General features: G+C 42.8%; 1 protein-coding gene across 2 annotated transcripts in view; it reads right to left on the bottom strand.

The window, feature by feature from the left end:
• Positions 1-894, bottom strand: part of Mon2 (MON2 regulator of endosome-to-Golgi trafficking) — a 70,503-nt gene extending 69,609 nt beyond the window's left edge. The window contains exon 1 of one of the 2 annotated variants that reach the window (XM_006973332.4): positions 600-894. In XM_006973332.4, the coding sequence (XP_006973394.2) occupies positions 600-710 (111 nt within the window). In that variant the 5' untranslated portion in view covers positions 711-894. The remainder of the gene's footprint in view (positions 1-599) is intronic. The other variant, XM_006973333.4, reaches the window with a different exon arrangement.
• Between the last annotated feature and the right edge of the window lie 27,032 nt (positions 895-27,926).

Here is a 27,926-nt window from a genome sequence, read left to right as displayed (position 1 = left end):
AAAACCACATTTTAACTCTATTCTGCAGCTGAAACGAACAAACAAACAAACAAAACTCAAGGACCCAAGATGCTATATTCAGGTGCATTTGTTTTTAATCCAAACCAAAACTTCCCACTAGAATATGGCTTGTAGACGGCCTAAGACAGTTACTGTTGGCCTTGACCATTTGCGGTAAATTACGTGCTCTAGCTTATTAAGACAGAGAGTTAAGCTGAATAACAGTCAAGAAGGAAATGTTTCCCAGGGAGTGATAAACACACATTATGTACATGTACGTGTGGAGTACAGATTCCGCCACAGTGGCGGGTTCCACTTTTCAGCAGCCATACACCTGACTCGAATTCACCAAATCGGCTCACTCCAGGAACTTCATTCCGCAATAAACATGACAGGCGAAAGGAAGAAATCGCATGCCCCTTAGAGCTCTCAAAGGAAACTTAATAAACAGCATGCATTGGTCACACCACCACCGACTGAAACCTGCTGGCGGAATGAAAATTAGGCGTAGGGCTGGGGGAAATGCAGAAACGGGTCTGATAGGACCCGGGAGCGCTCGCTCGCTCGCGTTTTTGCCCCTGACGCCGTCTGAAGCATACCTCCTTGACAGGTGGGAATTTCTTCTTGCATTCTAGTGACAAGGCCCGCAGGTCGCTCTGCATGTTCTCCAGCAGCTTCTTCACAGCCTCGGGGCTGTTGGTGCCGGACATGGTCGTCCCCCCCGCCGCCGCCGCCGCCGTCAGGTCCTAGGCGATCAGGGAACCAACTGCACGCCCAAGCTAGCCGGGCGGCACTGTCAGCTCCGGGGGAGGCGGGCAGCGAGCCGGCGGGCCCCTCAGCCTTCCGCAGCAGCCCGGGCCCCGAGAGCCTCCCCTCCCCTCGCCTCCGCCGCCCCGCACCACCGACGGCTGCTCGCCCAGATCCGGCCGCCGCCGCCGCCGCCGCCGTGCCGCCCCGCCAGGCTCCACCGGCCCCGGCTCGGGAGCCCACCAAGGAGGGCAGGTCCCTCCCCGCCGCCGCGGGGCCCGGCCGCGGCGGGCGTCACCGGGCCGAGCTGGCCAGACGCTTCAGCGATGCCCTCCCCGGCGGCCCAGGCTCCTCGCCGACGCCATTAGCCGAGTCGCCCACAATGCCGAGCGCGGCCCCCCCGGACACGTCAGCCGCACTTCCGGGCTCTCCGGGCCCCGCCCCCGCCCGGGCCAATCCCGAGGCGGGGGCCGCTGGAGGGGGGCGGGGCCGAGGCCGGGGAGCCTGGACTCCGCCCCCGCCCCGCCCCCGCCCCCGCCCCCGCCCCGCCCCGGCGTCCACGCAGGTGGCCCGGCACAGCTGCGCAGGCGCGTCCTGCTTCCTCTGCCCCGGCTTGGTGGTAACCTGGAGAGAGCTGGGGATGCTCCCTCCTCGGGAAGGGTGAGGGTGCGGGGTGGGGGGTGGAGGGGTCTCTCTGCGTGCGTTTGGGTTCCAATCTCTTCTGCTTATAAGTATTTGCTGCATTTTGAATGAATTTGTCTCGTCCCTCGCTCTCACTTCTGCCGCCTGGGGTCTCCCCGCCCGGTAACACAAATCAACATCTTGCTCCGTCCGACCTTTTCCCCCTGAGGACCTGCGGAGTTGTACAAAGCGCCTTTGGTTCATTTAACTGCGGAGGAGTCCCCCCTTTATTTTCCTTATCTGTTACGAGACAAGATCACACACCACACACAAACACAAACACGCACACACACGTCCCCCCTTTTCCCTTATCTGTTACGAGACAAGATCACACACACACACACACACACACACTTGTTTTTCTTCGCCGACAGTTTCAAGCAAGTTGGACTTCCCTTTTATGTGTTTTATTTTGCTCCCTTTCTGTTGTTTGCCCCCTTATTTCTTGGTGGGTCTCCATCGCCTACAATGATGCCTGGTACACTATATACGGTAATCGGTACATGATAGTGCCAAATAAATACAAGGCAAAAGCTACCGTGTGCTTTTTCAAAGATCCAGGTTTGTCTATTTTTTTTTTTAACCCAAGACATTTCTCCGTTGCAAAATAAGCAGGAAGCAAAAATAATTTTGGGTTGTTGTTGTTCTGATGAGCAAAGCCAGTTTGTGTGGATTGAAATCGGAAGGGAAGGAAGCTGTGTCTGTGTTAAGGATTATAAAAATGACTGACTGGAACTCCTTGGTTGTGAGGAACTGGAATGTTGCCGGTCCGGAACCAAATTATCTTTATTATCCCCACACACACACCCCGACACACGCCCCCAACAGCCATTTCTTGTCATCTGCGTTTGACGGAACATCCTTGTGACTTGACTATCAAGTAAAAGCTTTTTTGGAATGTGCCACCAGATTCCTAACTTCCAGCACCCCACAGGTGATCACTATCAGTGTCTGAGGCGAGTAACAGAAGCTTTCCTCTTGCTGTAACTCACCTAATGTTGCCACCAATGAAGCTGTTCTCAACCTCTGGATTGCGACCCCTTTCATAGGGGTCACCTAAGACCATCAGAAAACAGATATTTACATTATGATTCCTAATAGTAGCAGAATAACAGTTATGAAGTGGCAATGAAAATAATTTTCTGGTGTGGGGGGGGGGAATCACCACAACTTAAGGAACTGTGTTAAAGGGTCACAGCGACAGGAAGGTTGAGAACCACTGCACCAATGCATTTTTTTTTAAATACCGTGATTTATGACTTTCTTTGCTTTGTTACTATAAATCTTCATGAAAATTCTACTATGTTGGATCATGGTATTTGGGGCATGGTTCCTGGTCTCGGTCATTTATATCTGGCTTCAGAACGAACTAGGTCTTACTCTCTTTGAGGTGAGAGCTTTGTTTCTGCATCGGCAGGAGGAGAGAGTTGGCAGATGGGGTAGAAGTGGAGAACTCCCAGGACACTAATTTTCATCTTTTGTGTCCATTGTACAACTTAGGAGAAGTTCAGCTGCTTCACAGTATAAGCTTTGTGTTTCAAAGTCTCAGTGTCCGGAGAGAAAGAGGAACTCACTCAGATAAAATCCATGACACACGACTCTTGAGGGGCCAAGAACTTTTCTGAAATGATTTAGGACCTGAACCACTAATACAGATTCTAACACAAGGGGTTGAGGTTTTATTATGAATAGCTTTGGCACAATTGACTGAAAATAATTTTCTTTCATCTTTAACATCTCTGTAGAGTTGAGGAAATCAAATTGCAATTTTTGGTTTTTCTTTGAGACAGAGCCTCACTATGTAGCTCTGGCTATTCTGGAACTCACCATGTTGACAAGGCTGGCCTCGAACCCACAGAGATCCATCTGCCTCTGCCTGTCCAGAGCTAAATAAAGACTCTTTAGTGGTCGTCACTCAGACAAAGATTTTCATTGACTTCCAAACATAATTATCAGTGAGGTGTTTTTTATTTATTTATTTATATTCACTCATCTCATTGAAAATAGGAAGTCCACCTTTTTTCCTGATTGCTTCTATGAATATTTTATTTTAATTATTTATTCTTTGACAGTTTCATACAAGTGTGTAGTAAGTTTTAGTCATTTCTGTCCCCATGACCCTGACTGAGTCTCTCATTCTTTCTCCCTCTGCTGAAACTTTCTCCCTCTGCTGAAACATTTTCCCAAGAAGTTCTCTCTAATTTTCATGGTGTGTGTGTGTGTGTGTGTATGTGTGTGTGTATGTATGTGTGTGTGTGTATGTATGTGTGTGTATGTATGTGTGTGTGTGTATGTATGTGTGTGTATGTATGTGTGTGTGTGTGTGTGTGTGTGTGTGTGTGTGTGTGCGTCTGAAGTTAAGATTGCTTGTACGAGCAGAGGCTACTTTCCCGTAGGTCCCATCACTGAAGAAAATGACACCCCTCCCGAAGCACCCACTAGCTGCCACGAGTCCCTGGACTTTTATCTGTTTCACAATGAGGAAGTACTCACCTTTAACAGAGAAACTTGTCTACTGTCATTCTGAAACATCTGTCTTGGCCGATGGACAGCATGCAATTGTTACCCAACCTAATTTTCTGTTTGTTCAATTCTTCAGGTTTGAACATCATAAATGCGTTTTTTTTTTCACCTACATCTTAGATACTGTTGTTTCCCAGAATTCCATTCTCTGCACTCTTTGATTTATTCTCTCAGTGATCGTATTCACAGCAACAGTCTCAATTACCACTACCCTACTTGTATTACCCATAAAGCCCCACGTTGACAAATACCAATGGACATTGCAGATTAACAGACGTGTTACGCCGTAGACACCACTTGAGTCTGCACATTGAGCTTATGAGATAAACACAAGAATATAATATCAGCGGAGAGATGGAAGTACAAGCTTCTAAACCATCCCAATATTCATGCCTTCTGCAATACATGACGTCAGACATTCTGGAATCTTCTTCAGCTATTACCGGGCTTATATACACAGAACTGTACATAACTTCCAGACATCACTTTGACTAGGCAGGGTAGCTCATCCATCACAGTTTACGCAGCACAGAATGTGATTGTTAAGGATATTTAGACATGAGCGAATCATTTGTCCTCCACTCCCCTGTGGTAACATAGCCTCACCCAAATATATTCTTAAACTTAGCACCAGGGAAATGAAACAATAACAGCAACAGATAACGTAGCTATCTCCAAAAGTTGTCATGTCAAGCTGTTGCTAAAAGTCCTTCCCAAGAGGAGACATAAGCAATGTCTACCCCTACTTTAAGGTTCCAACCACAAACGAAGGCACAATTTCGCCAAAGTAGATCCCACTCTGGGGAACTAATGAGTTTATTGGGCTTCCTCACAGAGCATCGATTGGGGGATCTTTTTTATTTTTATTTTTTTGTTTTTGTTTTTCGAGACAGGGTTTCTCTCTGTAGCTTGACGCCTTTCCTGGAACTCATTCTGTAGCCCAGGCTGGCCTCGAACTCACAGAGATCCGCCTGCCTCTGCCTCCCGAGCGCTGAGATTAAAGGCGTGCGCCACCACTGCCCGGCCGATTGGGGGGTCATTTAACAAGCACATGGTCCTATATTTGAGAGGGCTTCCTCTCTTCCATAGGCCAAGGTCCATTAATCTACACCAGTGGGTCTCCACCTGTGGGTCATGACCCCTGGGGGGTCATGGGGGTCACATATCAGATATCCTACATATCAAGTATTTACAACTTATAATAGTAGCAAAATTACAGTTATGAAGTTGCAACGAAATAATTTTATGGTTGGGGTCAGCACACCATGAAGAACCGTACTAAAGGGTTGAAGCGTTAGGAAGGTTGAGAACCACTGACCTAGACTCTAGAGCCTGCTAGCTAGAGTTAGTGTATGTCCTAAATATTTTACCTTTTGTGAGATATTTGAGTTTTCCGTGAAGATGCGTATTGCCCTGAAACTTTCAGAAACAAAACTTGAATAGTTCTTTTATCAAATTCTAATTTTATGAGACTGCGAATAGGGTCATCTCTATAGCAAAGTAAACGCCCATTCTTTGGAGTCAGGGACCTTAACTCTTTGGCTAATACGTTTCCAAACACATGAGGAATTTCATTGAATTTTCTGGCTATACTATCCAAACATATTGAGCTTTTCTATTATTATTATTATTATTATTATTATTATTATTATTATTACAGTGTCGCCTTCAGTACATTCGAAGGCAAACAGATATTGTGAGTTAGACATAGCATAGCCAAGTAAGCTTCTTTTAAGTCAAGGATAATAAGTAAAGAATTTTCCCCTGAAACCCATCTTGCAAATGTGTAGGGACTGAGGAGGGAGATGGCTCGGTGGTTCAGAGCACTGACTGGTGTTCCAGAGCACCTGGGTTCGATTCCTAGGTTGTCTGGAGTCTGATCGTGCCAGGATGAAAAAATAAATTAAAAAAAAAAAAAAAGAAAGAAAGAAAGAAAGAAAAAAGAACAAATTTGTAGAGATTTGGGGCTACAGACACCTGGGAATAGCAAGTCTTGAAAATTCCTTGCAATGTGGGTTCTCGATGTAATGACATGAACATCTGAACATAAAAACCCTGATTGCCTGCCTTCTCTTTTGCCAAAGACAAATATAACCGCAGAATTGTATTCTAATAATTTAAAGTCCATACAAGGCAAGTTTTGCTCATCTTCTAGTCTCTGTTGGTGCCAAGCTGCATTTCAGGAAAAATTAGCTTTCTCTATTTTTTTTTAATATTTAAAGATTTACATACTGTATTTTATCTGTGTGAGTGTTTTCCCTGCATGTACGTATGTGCATCATGTCGGAAGAGAGCATCAGATCCCCTGGAATTCGAGTTGTGGATGGCTATGTGCCACCATGTGGGTGCTGGGAAGTGAACCCATGTTCTATGCAAGAGCAGCAAGTGTTCTTAACTACTGAGCCATCTCTCCAGCCAGCTTTCTCGTCCTAACACCCCCTGTCTGAAAGTGGCCCCAGTTAGGTAAGATGCCACCCAAAAGTGAGTTCTCGGGAGTGTCTGATTGCCCATACTTATGCATTGTCCTGTTGTCAGTTTTATATCTAAAAGAATAATTAAAAGAAAGGAAGACTATTAAACTGGGCAGGCTGGCACACACCTTCCACATTCCAGCAGCCAGGGAGCAGAGAGAGGCAGATGTCTATGAGTTTGAGGCCAGCCTGGTGTACACAGTGAACTTCAGGACAGCCAAGGCTACATAATGAGATGTGTCTCAAAAATAAAACAAAAAGGAGAAAGAAGGAATAAAAGAAAGAAAGCAAAACTCTAGGGTGCTAAATATGTTTTGACAAAAAACATAACGTGTTTGTGTGTGGGAGGTGTGTGCGTGGTGTGTGTGTGCACGCACATGCTCACATGTGTGGGTAAATATGTGGCCCCATGAGCATGTGAATGGAGACCATATGAGGATGTTTGGTGACCTGCTCTGTCTCTCTCTCTACCTAATTCCCTTGAGTCAGGACCTCTCACAGAACCCAAAACTTGCCATTTTGGCTAGGCTGTCTGGCCAACCGGATCCTGGAATCTTCTGGTCGCCCTCTCCCTGTAACCTGGGGTTACAGGCACAGCAGCCATGCCTGGCTTTTTAAAAGCAGATGCTTGGATTCAACCTCAGGTCCTCATTCTTGCTCAGGAAGCATTTTTGTCCCTTGAGGCATCTCTCCAGACCCCTCTGTATGTAATTTTGAGTCCCCAATTCTGAACTAGACTTCAGTGTCTCCGTGTGTGTGTGTGTGTGTGTGTGTGTGTGTGTGTGTGTGTGTGTGTGTGTGTGTATCACCAGACTCCACATTGCTGACTTCCTTCTTCCTGGGCACTCCCTGCCTGTATGACCTCATCCTGGTATTGGGTGGTTCCTTTTGCTCAGGTGGACAGATCCCTCCAGGCCCCAGAGCTCTGAGCACACAGACCGTGCTCCAGTTCTTAACAACGACAGTTCCTAATGACAGTGGCACATTCACAACAATTAGCCTCTCATGAAATGGGAATCCATGGAATCGGAACTCACCTCCTTCAGCGTTAGGTGTTCCTGGGCTCAAGGTGGAAACCAGGAGCACCACCTCTGAAGGAAATTGCTCTGTGGGTGCTGTGGATTGCTTGTTACTGTCATAAACAGGAATCATTACAGAGAACAAATATTATTCTCAGGAATTATTTGGCCCCATGACCAAAGAGAGGGAACACTTCTTTTATTATTTTCATTTCAGGAACATGCATACACAAAAACATATGCCTTAAAGGGCATGCTGATGCCGGGTGGTGGTGGTGCACACCTTTATTCCCAGCACTTGGGAGGCAGAGGCAGGCAGATCTCTGTGAGTTCAAGACCAGTGTGGTCTAGAGAGCGAGTTCCAGGACAGGCTCCAAAGCTACACAGAAAAACCCTGTCTCGAAAAAACCAGAAAAAAAAAAAAAAGGTATACTGCTGATCCAAGAGAGAGTAAATAGTTTTGTCTCTGAAATGGAGGCCTGTCTACCATTAGAGTGCATCTGTAAGAAATATCAAAGCTGCCAGGCAGCGGTGGCGCACGCCTTTAATCCCAGCACTTGGGAGGCAGAGCCAGGTGGATCTCAGTGAGTTCGAGGCCAGCCTGGTCTACAGAGTGAGTTCCAGGACAGACACCAAAGCTACACAGAGAAACCCTGTCTCAAAAAAACCACAAAAAAAAAAAAAAAAAAAAAAAAAGGAAAGAAAGAAGAAAAGAAAAGAAAAATGCCAAAGCAACAAAGGAAAATTTCAGAGGCCCCCTTCCTCCAGACACTGTTTAATTACAAAATCCAAAAGTGGTGACAAAAGTCAGAATTTAAGCAAGGGTGAAGTTTGAGGCGGTCACTTTGCAAAAACACTTTCTAGGAAAGGCGTGGCTAGCGTCTTTGTACATGAGACTGGGTGATTCACAAAAGGCAATCATTAGAAGGAATAAGGAGACTCAACTGGAAAGGTTTAGTATCCAGTTAACTTGCAAGTAAGGGAGCCACTTAGGACATGATTTGATCAGGGCATACGATGATGTCTTCTTAGACAATCCATGTTTATTTAACCTGACCCAGAAACAGGGTAGGGCAATGTCCTACTTAGGTTTCTATTGCAGTGATAAAACACCATGACTAAAGGTAACTTGGGGAGGAAAGGATTTATGTCAGCTTACAGTCCTAGTCTGTTATGAGGGGAAGGCAGAGCGGGATCTCAAGACAGGAACCTGGAGGCAGGAGCTGATACAGAGGCCATGGAGGGGTGCTGCTTACTGGCTTGCTCACCATGGCTTGCTCAGCCTGCTTTCTTATAGGACTCAGGATCTCGTGTGTAGGGGTGGCACCACCCACAGTGAGCTGAGCCCTCCCCACATCAAGCACTAATGAAGAAAATGTTCCACAGACTTGTCTCCAGGTCATCTGATGGAGGCATTTTCTCAGTTGGTGTTCCTCAGCCCAGGTAACTAAAACCGATGAGCACAAGATGCTTGTGGGATGAGTTCCCATCTTCATCCCCGACCACTGTGCTTGTAATCACGTGGTGCTTCTCGTGGACAGCAAACAAAGGACCGATAAACCAGAAGAAAGAGGCAAAGATATGAAGGCAGCGTGCAAGTGGTACGTTTAGAGATGAGGTGTGACAGTCCAGGAAATTGACCAGCAGTGCCTCAGTATCCCCATAGAGGTCACTTCTCCGTACAGGCCACCAAAGAGGGGTCACACTTACAGCAGATACAGCAGTTTACAGTCACCAGCTCTGCAGCCTGGGAGTTCCTTTCAGAGATCTCTCTCTACGCAGGTGAAGATGGTGTTCTTTTTGTTTGTTGGTTTTGCTTTTGAGCTGAAGACCAAACCCAAGGCTCTGCACTTGCTAGGCAAGCATCCCACCACCGAGCTAGGCTAAAAATAAAATTACCGTAGGCTCGACCCATCAGTCCTACTCCAGGTATATTTCCTGATGAGTTACGTGCAAGGCCCTGAGGAGAGGTGTGCATAACGTCATGAGGCATTATCAGCAAAAGCAGCCAGCTGAAGCAGCACATACGTCCATTCACAAATAGATTTTTCAGGAAAATGCGACATAAATAGATACAAAGGAATATTATTATAGTCTTATAGAGAAGGAATTCTATCATGTGCTATATGTAACATGGCTGAAACTCAGACATGATGCTAATGCAGTGAGCCAGTATAAGTGAAGCAAATATTACATGAGTACACTTATGCAAGGTATAACTGAAGTGTTCACATTTATATAAACAGTGTAATGGTAACGGCCATAGGACAGAATGGGGGTGGGGGGGAATTGGGAGTTACTGTCCAATGGGTATAGAGTTAGTTTTATGAGATTAAAAACACTCCAGATAGCTGTTGTATAACAATGTGAACATACTCATGACCCAAATTGTATACAACAGTTAGAACAGTGAATCTTGTTATTCATTAAAAAGAAGTATTTATGTGTGAATGCCATGTTCCCTAGAGTTAGAGTTAGAGGAGGTTGTTAAGTGCCCAACATGGATCCTAGGAACCAGGCTCCGGTTGGTCCTCTGCAAGAGCAACACAATTAACTGCTGACCCATTTCTCTAGACCCCTTATGATTTTATTTTTTGAGCCAGGGTCTCATTTTGTAGCCCTAGCCGGCCCAGAGTTCTCTATGTAGACCATTCAGGCCTCAAACTCGGAGATCTGCTGCCACCACATCCAGCTTTTGTTATGTATTTTCAAACCACAATTAAAAATTAGAATCAGCATCAAACCTTCAATCAGGACTATCTTTTAATTCACCAATCATAGTCATTTATAGTAACCTAAAGGCATGCTAACAAGAGTCCAAAGGCATATTTGTACATTTATATATACACTTGTAATAAACGTAAATAAATGTGTATTTGTGTGTGTGTGTGTGTGTGTATGACAGACACGCTGAACTATGACACTATAATGAAGATGAATTTACCACTGACGTGGGGATCAGATGATTGTGAATCGCTAGGTGGGTGCTGGGAATTTGAATCGGTCTCCTGGAAGAAGCAACCAGTGCTCTTTCTTCTTCTTCTTTTTAGCCTTTTATTTACTATTATTAGGGATGTGTTTGTATGTGCGTACAAGCCACAGCTCACTTTGTGCAGGTCAGAGGACAGCTTGCAGGAGCTGGTTCTCTTCTACCATGCCGGTCCTGGGGATTGAACTCAAGTCTCACCAGGCTTGGCAGCAAGTGCCTTAACACTGGGGCATCTCCCTAGCCTGAAACCAGTGCTCTGAAGCCACTGAACCATCTCTCCCGCTCACGGTGCTCACAGTTAAGGGTGAACAGACACCACCACCAGGAGAGCAAATGAAGGACACAGTTCGGTCTGTCAGCCAGCCTCAAATAATAAGAGAGTATCAGGAGACGAGCTAGGAAAACCCCTCAGAAAGCCCTTCCCTGGCTAAGCATCTAAAAAAATAATAATAAAAGCCCTCCCCTGGCTATGCATCTAACAAAATAAAAGTAACCTACCGGGGTGGTGGGGGGAGGAATAGAAGACTGGGTAAGCTACGGTATAGTAGAATATTATACCCCCCCCACTAAAGGCTGTGTTCTCAAATTTAGGTGGGCACATACAGTAATGTTAAGTGAAAACTGTATGCAGTATGATATTTCCTATTTTATACATATACAAGGAAAAAAACAACACAAAACGGGCTGTTTGAACCCTAACCTTAACCCTTAGCCCAAACAGCCCAAATAGGGCAAGGTTCCCTCCAGCCATGTTCAGGTTCTCAGAAACACAAAGTCCCTCTGTGTTATTGCTCCGTCGTCACGTCACGTTTCCCGGTCTACCGAGCAGGAAACGGGACGGTGGGAAGGAAGGGAATACATCCCTTCTGAAGAGAAGTTAGCGGGGCTTGCGGGCCAGGGCTTGAGTCACATGACCAGAGAAGGCTGTAACTTTAGATGACCCTTCCCTGGTCATGCATATAACACTGCCCTCGTCCAACCCCGACGGAAAGGTAAGTAGGAAAGCCTTGGCGCTGCTGTTGAACGGAAAATAAAATGAAATAAGAGGGGATACGACTGTTCCTAGGTCCGGTGGAGGAGAAGGTTATTGCAGCTATGAGCGGGCAGAGGCGGAGGCATCTAGGAGAATCTAGGCATCTAGGGTCCTCAGAGGAGGAGGAGTAGAGGGAGAGCAGAGCTAGAGAGGGAGCGGAGAGAAGGACCAGGAGACCGGGAGACAGGTAGAGCCCAAACGGATGGATTGTAGAGGGAGGGGCGGCTGGGGGAAGAGTCCCAGCACAGTCCCTGGGCTGGAGCGTTTAGGGTAGGGGGTGGGTATGCCAGCCAGGACGTCTCCATATCAGGTGAGAAGCTGGCAGACGACAGTGACCGCTCTGATATGTTAAATAGGCGCCTCAGTGAGCCATTTGTCCGGGTTCGGGGTTCCAGACCTAACAGTTATCAGTAGTCAGTGAGATGTTGAACAGGTTTTGCTTTAACCACGTGACTCGAGTTTTTAAATTTATTAGACTTTTTTTTTTAACAATAAAAATGATACTCAAGATTAGGAAGAAACAAAAAAGGAAAAACAGGAAATCCAATGTTCTCTCTATACCAGATCTTTTTATTTTAAATAAACCTTTAAAAAAAATTTAAAAGAGGGCCTGGAGAGATGGCTCAGCAGTTAAGAGCACTGGCTGCTCTTCCAGAGGTCCTGAGTTCAATTCCCAGCAACCACATGGTGGCTCACAGCCACCTGTAATGAGATCTAACGCCCTCTTCTGGCCTGTAGGCAAACACGCAGCCAGAACACTGTATACTAAATAAATAAATAAATAAATAAATAAATAAATAAATAAATAAATAAATAAATACGTACATAAATAAATAAATAAATATTTTTAAAAAATTTAAAAGAAAGCTTAAAATACACAAATGGAAGCTGTGACATGCGACGAGTACTAGATAAAATATATACTCTGTGTAGAAAGTCGAAGTGAACTTTACATAAAACAAATATCACAAAAAAGGAGAAATATTCGTTCCCTGAAAAAAAACAACAACAACATACAAGTTGTTTTGTCTGTCTGTCTTCTGTCTTTCTGTCTATCTCTTTCTCTCTCCTTTCTTTTAAGACAGGGTGGTCTGGAACTTGCTATGCAGACCAGGCTAGCCTTGGACCCTGCTGTCCCCAGAGTACCAGCACACCGGATAAGACAACTTCTATACAACTTCATGGGTATTGCAGTTTCCCAGCTCTACAGGACAATACCAATAGTCTTTGTTTTTTTCTTCTATGCACCAATAGCACAGTTTAAAAATGTGAAGATCCTACAGTAATCAAGTTAGGAGTCATTTCCTCTCTGTACTCTTTTTTTTTTTTTTTAAACATAACTTTATTGACTGGCAATTTCACATCATGCATCCCAATACTGCTCACCCCCCAGTCCCTCCATACCTGCCCCACACCCGTGCAGCATGCCCCTCAAAGTAATTAAAAACTAACCAAACAAAAAACCAACCCCACCCCTCCATTCCTCTGTGCACTCTAGAAAGCAGCAGTGTTAACGGTGAAGATTTTTATAACTGGGCATTACTGCCCCCTACTGGTTAGAGCTGAAGACAGCCAGATAATCATATAAAACAACATTTAAACTTTCTCAACTTAAAAAAACAAAACAAGGCGGGCGCTGGTGGCACACGCCTTTAATCCCAGCACTCGGGAGGCAGAGCCAGGTGGATCTCTGTGAGTTCGAGGCCAGCCTGGGCTACCAAGTGAGTTCCAGGAAAGGCACCAAAACTACACAGAGAAGCCCTGTCTCGAAAAACCAAACCAAACCAAACAAAAAAGACCCCTGTATCCTCTGGTAGGCCCACTGGTCAATTTCCATTGCATTTTTTTCAGGAGGCAGTTGAGCGGAGGAGAAGGGAGAGAGAACAAACAGGATACCTTGATTTTCTGCCCTCTCCTCTCTTCTGCTCCTCCCTTGGAGTAGATTACTTAAGTGTCGATTCACTTCATTATATGGGAAGAATAGAAGGACGGGACTTTTACATTTGAAATAGAATCAGGCTAAGATAGTGTCCTGTACACAGGAGGCATCCAGGAAATGGTTGTTAAGCTGCCGGAAGGCAGGCAGAGACAGCTGTGAGGGGTCAGGAGGAAGCAGAAAAGAGAAGCTAAAGTTCCCACTTCTACTTGGGAGACGAGGTGCCAGGCAGAGTCAAGAGGCATCCAAGTCCATACAAGCTGACGTCGTCTGAAGGACTTTACAGATTGTACTGGGTGGCTTTGTGTGCCAACTTGACACAAAGCTGGAGTCATCAGAGAGGAAGGAGCCTCAGCTGAGGAAATGCCTCCATGACATCCAGCTGTAAGGCATTTTCTCATTTAGTGATCGATGGGGGCGGGCCCAGCCTCCCCATGGTGGGTGGTGCCACCCCTGGGTTGTTGGTCCTGGGTTCTATAAGAAAGCAGACTGAACAAGCCATGAGGAGCAAGCCCATAAGCAGCACCCCTCCATGGCCTGTGCATCAGCTCCCGCCTCCAGGTTCCTGCCCTGCTTGAGTTCCTGTCCTGACTTCCTTCAGTGATGATTAGCGATGTTGAAGTGTAAGCCAAATAAACCCTTTCCTCCCCAACTTGATCAGCTTTTTGATCATGGTGTTTCGCTGCAGCAATAGAAACCCCAAGATACATTAAAAATTTGTTTTTAACCTTAATTTTTATTTTATGGGTATGGGTGTTTGGCCAGCACGTCTGTGTACCACTTGCGTGCTATTCTCATAGAAGCCAGAAGAGGGCACCAGATCCCCTGGGACTGGAGTCACAGAGGATTGTGAGCTGCGATGTGGGTGCTGGGACTTAGCACCAAGGTCCTCTAGAAGAGCACCCAGTGCTCTTAGGGGCTGAGTCATGTCTCTAGTCCCTCATTACAGATATCCCTACGTGGTCCTACGCGAATACTACAAGGTTACACGCCTTTCTACATGTGGAGATTTGAGCTAGAAGAGATTCAATTAAGTTCCCCCAGTGTTAAAACCCAAGTGGTGGGGGGCTGGTAGTTGGACCCAGAGAGTTCGGCTCCACAGCTGGAGCACGGTATCTCTCCCCAAGCTGTAAAGGCTGAGAGAGGGAGAGCAGAGACGGGATAAACGGTAGCGGAAGCATCGTACAAGTCTTTCCACGGAAGTGGCCTGCTCGTGGGAACATTAACATGTCAGAGATGACGTCACTACTCAGAGACCCAACTTCACCCACTTGCTTCCCACACTCAGACAAAGGAACCCTGGGGGAGGTAAAGCACACAGGGCCGTTATACAGAGACAAAGGCTCTTACAGCTTAACAACCCATTCTCTTTCCATCGAACTTCTTGTTGTGCTATAGAACATTCAAAAAACAAAACAAAACAAAAACAACAACAACAACAAAAAACCCCGATATTCGGGGATCTTCAGGGCATACGTCTCATGACTCTGCCATGGCGCTCATTCCAGTGTGAAAGCACGGATACAACCTTTCCTTTGTTTCCCCTTTAATATAAACGTTTCCCTAACCTTCAGATATACCGAAGAAAAGACGTCGCTAAAAAGCAGTGCTGTGGAAAGCATAGTAACCTTTGTTTAAACTCAGAAGTCACAGATCGTCTCGGAGGACTCTAAGGATCAGACTCAGCCAGCATTAGAGATGCCTTCGAATACTTTTTTTTTTCTTTTATTGAAAATAGATTTTTTTCTCACATAATATATATATCCTGATTTTGATTCCTCCTTATTCTACCCCTCCTAGTCCCTCTTCCCCTCCCCCCACATTCAGATCCACCCCTTTCCTGTCTCTCATTAGAAAACAAACAGGCTTCTAGGGGATAATGATACGATATAATACAATACAATATAATATAATTAATATAATAAAGCTAAAACAAAAACTAACACGTCAGAATTGAGCAAAACAAACTGAAGGAAAAGAGCCCAAGAGAAAGCACAAGAAACAGAGACCCACTTGTCCTTACACACAGGAACACTGTAGTGGGGTGCTGGAAAGATGGCTCAGAGGTGAAGAGCACTGACTGCTCTTCCAGAGGTCCTGAGTTCAATTCCCAACAACCACATGGTGGCTCACAACCATCCGTAATGAGATCTGGTGCCCTCTTCTGGCCTGCAGTCATACATGCTGCATACATAATAAATAAATAAATCTTTTTAAAAAAGCACTCAACAGTGAGTGGCTTTAAAAACAAACAAACAAACAACAACAACAAAAAACACTGTAGCAGATGCCATAACACAGACACAAAAGACCCTGAAGAACAGTGTGTTTCCCTGGGAGACTCCCTTAGGGGAAACCAGCTCTTCATTGCAAGTGGTTACGTTTCTCTGACCATAGCTGAGCAAGGCACTGCTCTATGAGTATAACAGAATGTCATTAGGAGTCATTTTATTGCTACTCTTTTGTTTGTTTAGAAGAGTAGTATTTGGGGGATCACGGAGAAAGGGTAGCAATAACAATGACAGGCATTCACATGGGGCCAGGGGAGGGGCTTGTTCACATCAGCTATGGGCAGAACTCAAGCATGTGACACTGGGAAGAATGTTTTGGGGGAGACTGCTTCATGGAGGGTGATAATTAGCCTGGAGGCACCCAGGCTGGAAACTGTTCTGAACCTGCCAACAAATCATAAAAAGATCTGAAACAATCAGTTTCCAAGTAATTTAACCTCATGCCCAGAACAAAGCTCCAAGACACTTATAGAAATACAGAAAAATATCCATCACTCATCAGGCTAAAATTTACAAGTCTGGCATCCAATAAGGATTGAATATATAATCACATATACACACAGTTGCAGAAAACAAGATCCAAGGTGGGAGAATGGCCACACTGTCAAAACTGATTTTGAACTGATATAGGCATCACAATTAGCAGGAAAAAATATATTAAAATAATAAAACCAAATCCTAAATATCCCAATATGAGAGACGCTGAGGATATGAGAGACACCTGAGGGCAAGAAAACTATAAAACACAAGATTTAAAAATGCAGTCTATGAGATTAGCACTAGATTAGAAGGCAGAAGGAGAATTTGGGAGCTTTAGCATAGTGTTATAGAAATTGCTCAAAAAGAGCCTTTGGGAACATGAAAGCATCCCAAGTGAACTGGGAGCCTCTGGGGATGTGTGTAAATGGATTCTTGCACAGAGAAAAGAAGGACATGGATAAAATGAAAGAAATAAAAGCTGAACGTTTTCTAAACTCAATGAAGTTAATGATGAACCTACAGGTGAAGAGTGGAAACACCACAGAAAATACATGTAACTAAGGCCACACCAGAGCAGAACTGTGCTCCATTTGTTCAAAGCCAACATGATACAATGTTACTCTCTTTACTGTCTCCAGGCATTGCAAGTCAAACACCTTTCTGTATGTAGAACCTTTAGTACAATGTGTATTAGGGGTACTGAAAGAATATATGTTTGCATTATACCTAGTTTTTGGTGGACAACAATTTTGAGTGAGAAACATTTGAGTACTTCACCATGAAGTATAGTGCTTCCTGTAGGTTTTCCAAAATACCCTTTGTTTGGGTGGGAGCTCCACCTCAGGCCCTGGCACCCTGGCATCCTATACCCAAAGAGTCTGGAATGTTCTGGTGGGAGATCCACCTCAACTCCCCTCCCCCATCTCTTTCCCCAAACCCAACCCTTCAAAGCCCACCAAACACAGCTCCTCCCCCAGAGATGATAAGGACCACTCCCATAGGGTATAAAAGCTGCATCCCAGAAAACAGACCAAGGTTTTCTGGTCTCTCCTCCCGTCTCCTCTCTGGGGGGCTTGAGAACTGCTGGGAACGCTTTACCCATTAAACGGAGGCTTTTCTAATTCTGTCTGATTTGGTCTGATTTGGATTGCTGCATCAGCAGAGAGACTTATTGGGGTGCAAAAAAAAACCAAAACTTATCACCCTTTATCGGATGGAGGAAAATAGTGCTGTTCTTGGTTCATTGAGTACTTTATCACTAAAAGACTGATGTTGAACATATTCTTCCTACTGTGTGTAATGTCTTTTGTAAATAAGTAAATGTAAAAAGCAGGTTAAAAAGGAATTATCCGAAAATTTTGAATCATCACTTTATTTTTCAGGAATAAAACTTGGCTTACCTTTTGCCCAGATATGTATTCACAGTTCCTGTACTTTTCACTTTTCTATGGCTATGAATTTCCCAAATGGAGATTCTTGGGGGCATTTCCCTTAGCATTTCTGTAACATAGATGAATAATGGACAAATTCTGATTTTTTTTAAATGTGAAAATATTTTGAATTCTTTTAATTTTGAAGTTAGCTTCTTGTGTATAAAATCGTGTTTTTCTTTCTATCTAACCACCTAGGTTTTAGAACCCCAAAGGCTGTGCCATTCATTTTCTGGTGACCTTCCTCATTTCTAATGAGATGTCAGCAGTCACCTGGCTTCCTTGTAATGAAACAACCCCCCCATCTGTTTTTCAGCCTTCTTTTTCATGGTGCAGATTTTGTTTTAATTATTATGTCTGTGTTTTTCTTTCTGTTTGTTTTACTTAGGGTCGGTTGGCTTTCTCTATCAGTTGATTGATTTTTTTAAAAAAAGGAAATCAAATTAGGGCCTACTGGGGCAGTGGTGATGCATGTCTTTAATCCCAGCACTTGGGAGACAGAGGCAGGTGGATCTCTGTGAGTTCAAGGCTAGCCTGGGCTACAGAGTGAGTTCTAGGATGGCCAGGGCCACACAGAGAAATCCTGTCTGGAAAAACAAAACAGAACAAAAAGATTAGGAAAAACTTCATCTATATTTCCTTAAAGATACTTTGGTGTTACTTTCTCTGTGTTTGGTTCTGTCTCACAGGTCTTCAAGGTCATATCCATTCAGAAAAAAAAAATATAGTTGGTATGGTCACGCCTCCCTGCAATTCAGGCACCCAGGCTTGACAGATGTGTACTGAGTTTGAATCCATCCTGGGCTGCACAGAAAGTCCAAGAGCCATGACAACTAATGAGGATCCCTTATTGCTAAAAGCAAAACAAAGGATAAGGATGTAGTTCAGTGGTTTCATCTCCAAAACTATGGAAACAAAACCACTGTTGGGGAATATTATTTTAAGGTGCATTACTTTTGTTTATGTTGCATTCTTTACCTTTGTGAAGCTGTGTTACTGTGACTATTTAAAACACCTGATGGTCTAATAAAGAACTGAATGGCCAATAGCAAGGCAGGAGAAAGGATAGGCAGGCTGGCAGTCAGAGAGAATATATAGAAGGAGAAATCTGGCAAAATGAAGTAGCCAGAGAAGGAGGAGGATGCAAGGGGCCAGCCACCCAGCTACACAACCAGCAATGGAGTAAGAAAGAAAGGTATACAAAAATAGAGAAAGGTAAAATCCCAGAGGCAAAAGACAGATGGGTTAATTTAAAGTTAAGAAAAGATGGCAAGAAACAAGCCAAGCTAAGGCCTGTTATTCATAATTAAGAATAAATCTTTGAGTGTGATTTATTTGGGAGCTGGGTGGTAGGCCCCCCAAAAGAGCAAAAACAAACAACATTTTGGCACCCAGCGTGGGGCTAGAATTTTCATAGTGCCTGAGAAAACTTAAAAACAAAACAAACAGGGGCTGGAGAGATGGCTCAGTGGTTAAGAGCACTGACTGCTCTTCCAAAGGTCATGAGTTCAGTTCCCAGCAACCACATGGTGCCTCACAGGCACCTGTAATGAGATCTGGTGCCCTCTCCTGGCCTGCAGGGACACCTGCAGGCAGAATGCTGCATACATAATAAATCTTAAAAAAAAAAAAACAAAAAACAAAAAAAAGAATAAAAAAAAAAAACAAACAAACAAAAAACCAGCTCCTTTAAGAGTTTTTGCTGCACAGTTTCTGGCAGATAGTGAGCTCTTGAGCAGCTAGTATATTAAGTAGGAACAAAAAACTAAGTAAAAACACCTGCCACAAGTGCAAGCACCGGCATTCTAGGACTCTAGGAAGGTTGAATGCAGTTCTCAGTCATGAACCTCTGACCAGGCTGTGAGTTTTAGGCCTGGCTTTCACAACCCAAAAAAGCACGCAGAGCTAGCAGACAGCTAAGCACAGGGGTAGCTTAGCAATTTAAGGTTTGCTCGTGTGGTCAAAAAAGACTAGAGAGATGCAATAAAAGAGATCCAGATGGAAAAACCTCTAAACAGGTCCCAGTATGTTTAACAATGTGTATAGGCTTAGGAAAAGAAAAAGGGAATAGTCATAGGAAAAAATTGAATAGTTTAAAAATAGTCTTTAAAGAGAGAAGTAAAGTAATATAAAAGAGAATAAGCCATGTAGAGATGGGAAATACACAGGAAGTCTGGATCATATATGTTATTGTGTTGATTTTGAATTATTTGATTGTTGAGAAGACATGAGGTTGTGAACTAGACTGCTAAATTGAACCAATCTAGATACTTTAGAAATGCCTTACTTTAAAAAAGAAGTCAACAAATATATTTGTCAAATGGAAATAAAAAATACTTTTGAGTTTTGTTCCCACAGGAGATGAGAGGTTGTGGATTTCTTCAGGGTTAATATGGATCAGGTTTTGATCAGGTGAGATCTCCTGATTCTTGACAGGTGATATCAACAAAGATTGTATCTGTTCCTCCCAGGAGCTGGCCATTATCTCAAAATTTTCTCAGGAATCCCTAAAGATGCCTTTGCCCACAGCCAGCAGGAAGCAGCTTAGAGAAAACTATGCCCACACTATCAAGAGTTGGGGAGTGTAGATGGTCTTTGGTTATTTGATGGGTTATGGATGTTTGTTATCATTTAGGGAAATATAGTATACTGATAGAAATTAAAGTTATTTTTGTTATACTGTGTATATGTTTCTACTCTTGTTTAAAGTATTGTACCTATGCAGTTCATTTAAAAATGTAAGGTAAAGTTCTAGTTTTTGAAAGCTATAATTATAAACTATATAGGACAATTAAGAAACATAGGTCAGTAGTCATTTATAACAATCAAATTTATGGATATATTATGTATGTTTTCTAGGATAAATAGATATATATTTTTTTGTTTGTTTGTTTTTTCGAGACAGGGTTTCTCTGTGTAGCTTTGCGCCTTTCCTGGAACTCGCTTTGGAGACCAGGCTGGCCTCGAACTCACAGAGATCCGCCTGGCTCTGCCTCCCGAGTGCTGGGATTAAAGGCGTGCGCCACCAATGCCCGGCAAATAGATATATTTTAGATAGATGGTCTTCAAATACTTCAAAGACCTATAGAATATGGCATTTAAAATGTTTTGTTATCTTAAAGTTTTTCATGACAATGAGATACATATGCTCCTGTCAGTACCAATTTTCTTCAGAGATGATGGGCATCAAAGAAACTTCTTAAGAAGTTTGCTTTCAATGTGGCAAGGCACTGGGCAAAGAAACTGTTCTTGCCTGGACTGCATGACAGTATGTTGTATAAACTGGACATACAGGACTCACAGGACAGTGACTGTTAAACTTTGCCAGAACAAGGTGGGATGGTCCTTCAGGGTTCCTGCTTCACAGGAACTGTCAGACATTCTGCAGGACACAGAGGAATGTGACTGACAAACTTTGCCAATATAGGTGGGGCAGTCTTTCAAAATTCCTACTTCATTGAAAAGTCTGCCAGATGCTATGGACTTATAGGCTGAAGATGGACACCCCTATGATGCAGAAGAAACTTTGGGTGACTGTCCAGTCAGTCAGATGTCTCTATCATTGCTAAAGTTTTGGAAGTTGTTTGCAATGCACTTCTTATTTACTTCTGGGGCCTTTGATAGAGTTGATGACTAGATATAGTTGCAATTTTCCTTAGATATGATAGAAAGTAATTTATGTATAAAATTTTGGATTCACTAAGATAGGATAGATTATGGAGTATTTTCTTTAAATGTACCAGACACAAATGAATTGGAATTCAGTACATTGTGAATGTAATCTTTATTTGATAATTGTTCTTATTGTATACAGTCTTGCTATGTTAAAGTTAAAAATTTTCATTTTTTGTTTAGGAAAAAAAGAGGAAAATGTTGGGGAATATTATTTTAAGGTGTGTTACTTTTGTTTACATTGCATTTGTTTAAATCTGTAAAGCTGTGTTACTTTGCCTGTCTAAAACATCTGATGGTCTAATAAAGAACTGAATGGCCATTAGCAAGGCAAGAGAAAAGATAGGTAGGGCTGGCAGGCACAAAGAATTAATAGAAGGAGAAATCTGGGAGACAGAGATCTAGGAGCAAGAGAAGGAAGAGGACATCAGGGCCAGCCACCCAGCTACACAGCAAGCCATGGAGTAAGAAACAAAGAAGGGTATACAGGAAGAAAAGGAAAAGCCCAGAGGCAAAATGTAGACATGATAAGTTAAGAAAAATCTGGCTAGAAACAAGCCAAGCTAAGGCTGAGCATTTATAATAATAAGCCTCTGTGTGTGATTTATTTGGGAGCTGGGTGACAGGCCCCTCAAAAGAGTAAAAATAACCAACAACCACTGTTATGTTTGGTTTTGAATATATTATTTGTGTGTGTGTGTGTGTGTGTGTGTGTGTGTGTGTGTGTGTGTGTGTTACAGGCAGAGACCAAAAGTTGGTATTTGGTGTCTTCCTTAATTGCTCTCCACTTTACTTTTGAGACAAAGCCTCGACCTGGAGAATACTGGGTTGACCAGATGGCCAGCAAGTCTCAGGGCTCCTTTCTGGTTTCCTATTGAATTCAGTCCTCATGCTTGTGTGGCAAACATATTAACATATGAGCCATTTCCCCACTTCTTTGGATATTTGATTTTTAAAATACTCTTTTTCTTGCTATTGATCCCACCAACACATTTCTTTTGACTCCAGCTATTATATTCTTTAGCTTTCTATTTTTTTTTAAAGATTTATTTATTTATTATGTATACAGAAGAGGGTGCCAGATCTCATTACAGATGGTTGTGAGCCACCATGTGGTTGCTGGGAATTGAACTCAGGACCTCTGGAAGAGCAGTCGGTGCTCTTAACCTCTGAGCCATCTCTCCAGCCCCTAGCTTTGCTATTTTAATTCATATCCTTCCTGAATTCTGTTTTACTCATCTTTCCCTTTAGATTATTTTAATGTATTTTTTTTTAAATTTGAAAGTCTTTGTTAGATGTTAGCATTTTTTTGTTTCCTACTGACTATACATTATGATTTCTAGTCTATAATTCTACTAGCTGTAGTTCTTTTTATAACGTTTTTAGTTAGAATAGAATTATATCACTTTCCCTCCTCCCTTTCCCCTTTAGTCCCTCCCAACTACCTTCCCCTGAACCCCTCTCTCATGCTCCCTCAAGTTGATAGCTTTGATAATTGTCACAAAATTATATTTGTGTATTTATACATATTTATATTGTTGCTGAGTCTTTTTGTTGGCTAATGCAGGACAGATCACTGCTCTGTACTGGACAACCAATAAGGCGGCTCATCCCTGGGGGGAGGCTAATTTTCCTACTCCCAGCAGTCATTCGTTGCCTGGAGTCCTTTGTCCAAGGTGGGATGCCAAAATTTTTTCCCCTTCCCCATCAACATGTCCTTTGATACTGACATTGTTCCAGTCAGTTTATGCAGTCATTTCTAGGTGAGACTGTTTCACAGCAGAATTCTTGGTACTATGGCTTTTACACTCTTTTTCCTTGTCAATGATTTTCTCTGAGCCATAGATGCAAGAGCTGATGTAGATGTATCCATTGGTGCTGGGCTTCCCATGATCTATGCCCTCTTGAGTGTGTGTCCACTTGTGACTGTCTCTTCTGTGATGGCCTTCATTTGTTGTGGAAAGACTTCTTTGATGAGGGTTGGTAGCTATACTTATCCAGGAAAAGGTGGCTCACAAACAACACTAATTTCTTTTTTAAATGTGTGGGCATGTTTTGCTTGCATGTATGACTGTCTGTGAACCACTTGTGTGCCTGGTGCATGAGTTAGTAATAAGGCATTGGATCCTAGTTGGAGTTCTAGACCACTGTGAGCAACCATGAGGGGCTTGGGAATCATTCCTGCGTCCTCTGGAATAGCAAGTGTTTTTTGTTTTGTTTTTTTTTTTAAATATTATAATTGAATTACATTTCTCCTTCTCATTTCCTCCCCCCAAACCTTAACATATACCTCTCCCCACTCTCCTTCAAATTCATGACTTCTTTTTCACTGTTATTGAATGCATGTAGGTATATATTCCTAAATATAACCCGTTTAGTCCATATGATATGTGTATGTTTTCAGGACTGACCATTGGCACTGGACAACCAACTAGTATGTTTTTCCCTGGAGAAGACCACCTCCCCTTCTCTCAGCTTCCCTCAGTTGCCTATACTTCTTTGTGTAGGGCCGAGTCCTCATGAGCTTTTCTCCATCCACTTTGTCCATTGGTGTCAGCTCATGTTTAGGCATCAGGAAGTTTGCTGTGAGATTGTCTCTGAGTAATAACCAAGGCAAGTGCTTTCTTAACATTCAACTTTCTCTTCAAACATTCTTTCCCCAAATAACACTAAATTCTATTCAATAGGTAGGTTAGTTACTAACTAGTTCCTCGATCTTTATTAAATAGACTGCTTTTCTTAAGGTTTAGGCATAGGCCCAATTTATGGTTTCTACTCTTAATGCCCAGTCATTTAGAAGTTTCGATGGAAAAGCCTGAGTTGTTTGTGAAGTTCCTGTTTGGTCAGACTTGAACTCCAAACTGTCTCCTTTGTACTGAACTCCTTCTGAAAATATTGAAACTTAGCAATTAGTATTTTCCCTGTAGTTTCTGCTCTGTGTAGAGTTTAGGAGTAAGCTAAGAAAGAACTTGGAGTTTGAAGGTAGACTTCGTGGCTCTGTACAATGGCACTATCATTTTAAAATTTCCTCCCTTGGTAATTGGCTACTTGGGCTCCCTAGACTATGAGACTCCTTATCATGAACCAGCACCTTCCACATAAACCCTCTGAACATGGAGTTTATTCTGATTGCCACTAAACATCTCAGTGCCTTCAGTTATTTCTTTTTTATATGTAGACACTTTGTCACAGTGATTTTGATAACAGGTTTTTGAGTGAGTTTTTCTTTAGTTTTACTTTTTTTGAGACAGGGTTTCATGCAGCTGAAGTTGGTCTGGAACTCATTCTACAGTCAAGGATCACGAACTCCTGATCCTTCTGCCTCCCCCCCAAAGTCCTGGGATTACAGGCATGTATCACCTTCCTTGACAAATTTACTTTAAAAATAAATAAAATTTTTTAAAGACAAGGTTTCACTGAGTCATTCCAGCTGGCCTGAAACTTTGCTATGTAGACCAGGCTGACATTAAACAGAGATCTGCTTGCATCTGCCTCCCAAGTGCCCAGATTAAAAGTAAAGGCTAGCATCATTGTATACCATATCTTTGTTCTTTTAAATTAGTGAATAAAAAACAATGGACTACCACATCATGACTGTTACATGTATGGTACATATCTTCCCTCGAAAGACAGCTGAGGATGAAAACTGAAAAAGTGTAAGAGATTATGCATCGCTTGGAAAAGTGGCAAGAAAAAGTAACTGTAGAGATATGAATTGACCAAAACATGTTTATTACATTTATTGATATTACAAATGGCATCATACATTGTAATGCAGAATCTGTTTATACACTATACATTCATCTATATTGTGAACTGTGCCACTGCAATGATAGTGTCAGAGACTAAGGATGCGGCAGAGGGTGAGCGCTTGCCTAATGTGTGAGGCCCTGGGTGAGAGCCATAGCACCGGAAAAGGTCCCGAACCCATGGATTTCATCAAGAGCTATGTGCTAGAGTTAAAAATCCCATTTTTTGTTGCTTTTCAAGTTCAAACTTCACGAGACAAAGCTTGTGGTTTTTGGGATAAAAGGGCATAATCTTGGCTCCGAGGACTGTTAATCTTTGACATTAGTCACAAAGAGAGTGTGGTCAAGGTTAATGTGACATACCTCTCCATTCTCATCCCAATTTCAAGATGCCACTTTGTAATTTTTTTTTTGGGGGGGGGGAGTGGACAGGACTTTTGTTAAAGGAGGATTCTCCATTTTCTAAAAAACAAAGGTATTTTTCTCCAAGTATGCCAGCTCTTCTGGACATTGGCTCCAGGAACAGGTCATGAGTCTAACACTATGTGAAACACTCACATGAATAGAATAACTTGTGAAAAATCCAGAATTTGCAAAGAGAAGTATTAGAGTATCTGAACTGCAAATTATAAAGGACTTTCAATACAACTCGAGAGACGTTTCTCTGTCCACCTCGTGGGTACTAGGGATGGAATTCAGGTCATCAGGCTTCAGGCCAGGGCCTTTACTCATTAGCCATCTCACCAGTCCTGGATGACAATCTCCTTGTGTCATCTAAAAGTTTTCTAAGATCCTGTCTAGATGACTGACACAAACAAACCACAACAAAGCCCCCAAAACTAAAACCAGAGAACAGAACCAAGTAATTGCCTCTCGCTCCTCTTTAGGCAACTATACTAGGCAGAGAAAATGTCTGGGGTATCCCTTCCTCAGATTAAAAGGCTATTCTTGTCTCTTTACAACCAGGGGTGTCTATTAGTCTTAGGGAAAGAGGGCCTCTACATAATTGGAAATTTGGGTTGCTCTCTGATAGGAGCAAACGATAGCAGCAATGTCTTCTTTATTGGAACAAAGAAATTCCTTACAGTAAAAGTTCCCAGACAACCCATGAAACAAGAACCATTTAATAAGAGCCACTTACTACATGCTCTATTTTGAGTCCAACATACCCCTTCCTGAAAAATATACAAGCTTACACAGATAGCATTTGAGTAACAAAGCTGCAAATCCATAAAAATATAAACAAAATCCTAAACATTATTGTGTGAAAAGATTACAGATAGACACAGGGCTTCTGACTTTAGAAAAGCTAATTCAAGTGAAAATCAACATACTTTTGTTTTCATAAATGTACTGAATTTAAAATGTTACTGCATCTAGCATTTAAGCCCCCTCCCCCATACTGGGGACAGGGTATTCCTAATCATATACTATTTTTAGTGTACACTCAAAAGGGTATCTAGTTTAAACTTAAACATACGCTCAGTAGTATAAGAAATATAAAAATCACAAGGACAGTGATGCTTGAAAAACTGTGTACTGGAGACCTAAGCAAGTGCTCTACTGAGCTACATCCCCAGCCTGCATTTTCTATTTCCAAGGCAGGTCCTTACCAAAGTGCTCAGTCTGGCCTTGAACTCAGTCTGTAGTCCAGAAGACCCTTAAGTGTATGATCCTTCTGCCCCTGCCTCGGCCTCCTGAGATGGGAGGACAGGTCTGCCTTGAGAAAATGTCTCCTTTTAACAGTTATGTACAGAAACACTACACCCTATATCACTATATTCTATCAGGTGTAGTGGGGAAGACAGACTCATGATTCATAGCCGGAGTGGCAACTGAGTCAACAGATGAAACACAGTTTGGGGTAGATGTGTCTTGAGGAAGAAGTATGAAAGTTCACCTGGTAGTAGATAAAACAAACCATGCCAACAGAACGCATGGGAAAGCCCTAGATGGTAAAATGGAAGTTAAGAAATTGGATGAGTGCAATTTTTATCTTTTTCCTCAAGCACCATTATAGCCGATGACATGGTTCAAGCAATAATTATCCTGTGTCTTCATTGTTTCCTTAGTATTAACACCCTTTGCACTCTTCATAAAGTTGAAGACCATCTAAATCTTGTGATCATTCTTAAGGAACTTCATTCATGCTGGGAGAGATGACTTAAGTGCATGGAGAATGTGGATTCCACACTAGTCCTCAACGACGGAATTGTACATCCTAAGAAAAATCATCGGTTGGCTAAGCGAACATTTTTCATAGGTAGAATTACTGTCTCCTAATTAACTTCTCAGTCTAAGTATTCTTTGATGGAGATTCTGACCTTGACCTACTTTATAAATCAAGAAAGAGAGAGGTGAGAGGTGCACAGAAGTGATAGGTCCAGAACTCCAGTGGTCTACTGTATCTAAACCACACTTACATGTCAAGCGGTTTAATGACTAAGTTTATATATACTAGACTGGTTTACAGAGCACCTCAAAATTCTGATAAAGGTTATTTTGGTTGCTTCTGGGTATGTTCTTGGAAGAGATAAACACTAAAATGTTTGTTCTGAGAGTAACTGTCTTCCCCTTGTTGAGTCTCACCCCAACTGAGGGCCAGAATGGAACAAAGATGTTAATTAACACTTTGCTAACTCCTGCTTGACTGCCCTGAGCTGGCTCCCTGGACTTCCCTGGTTTGGATTCAAATGGAAATGACTCTTCTTGATTTCAAGCTTGCCGGCTTTAGGCATTTCTGGTTGTCAGGCCTTTGGATGGTGACTGGAACTACCACCATTCTTGGGTCTAGCTTGACCATGGTGGATTTTAGAAAATCCCAGCTTCCTTCACACTAGCCAATTCCTTATTACTTTCTACATGCACATCCTGTCAGTTTTGCTTCTCTGGAGACTCCTAACAC

Source organism: Peromyscus maniculatus, chromosome 18, assembly GCF_049852395.1.
Source record: "Peromyscus maniculatus bairdii isolate BWxNUB_F1_BW_parent chromosome 18, HU_Pman_BW_mat_3.1, whole genome shotgun sequence".
NCBI classification, from domain to species: Eukaryota; Metazoa; Chordata; class Mammalia; order Rodentia; family Cricetidae; genus Peromyscus; species Peromyscus maniculatus.
This window is presented reverse-complemented; position numbering and strand designations above follow the sequence as displayed.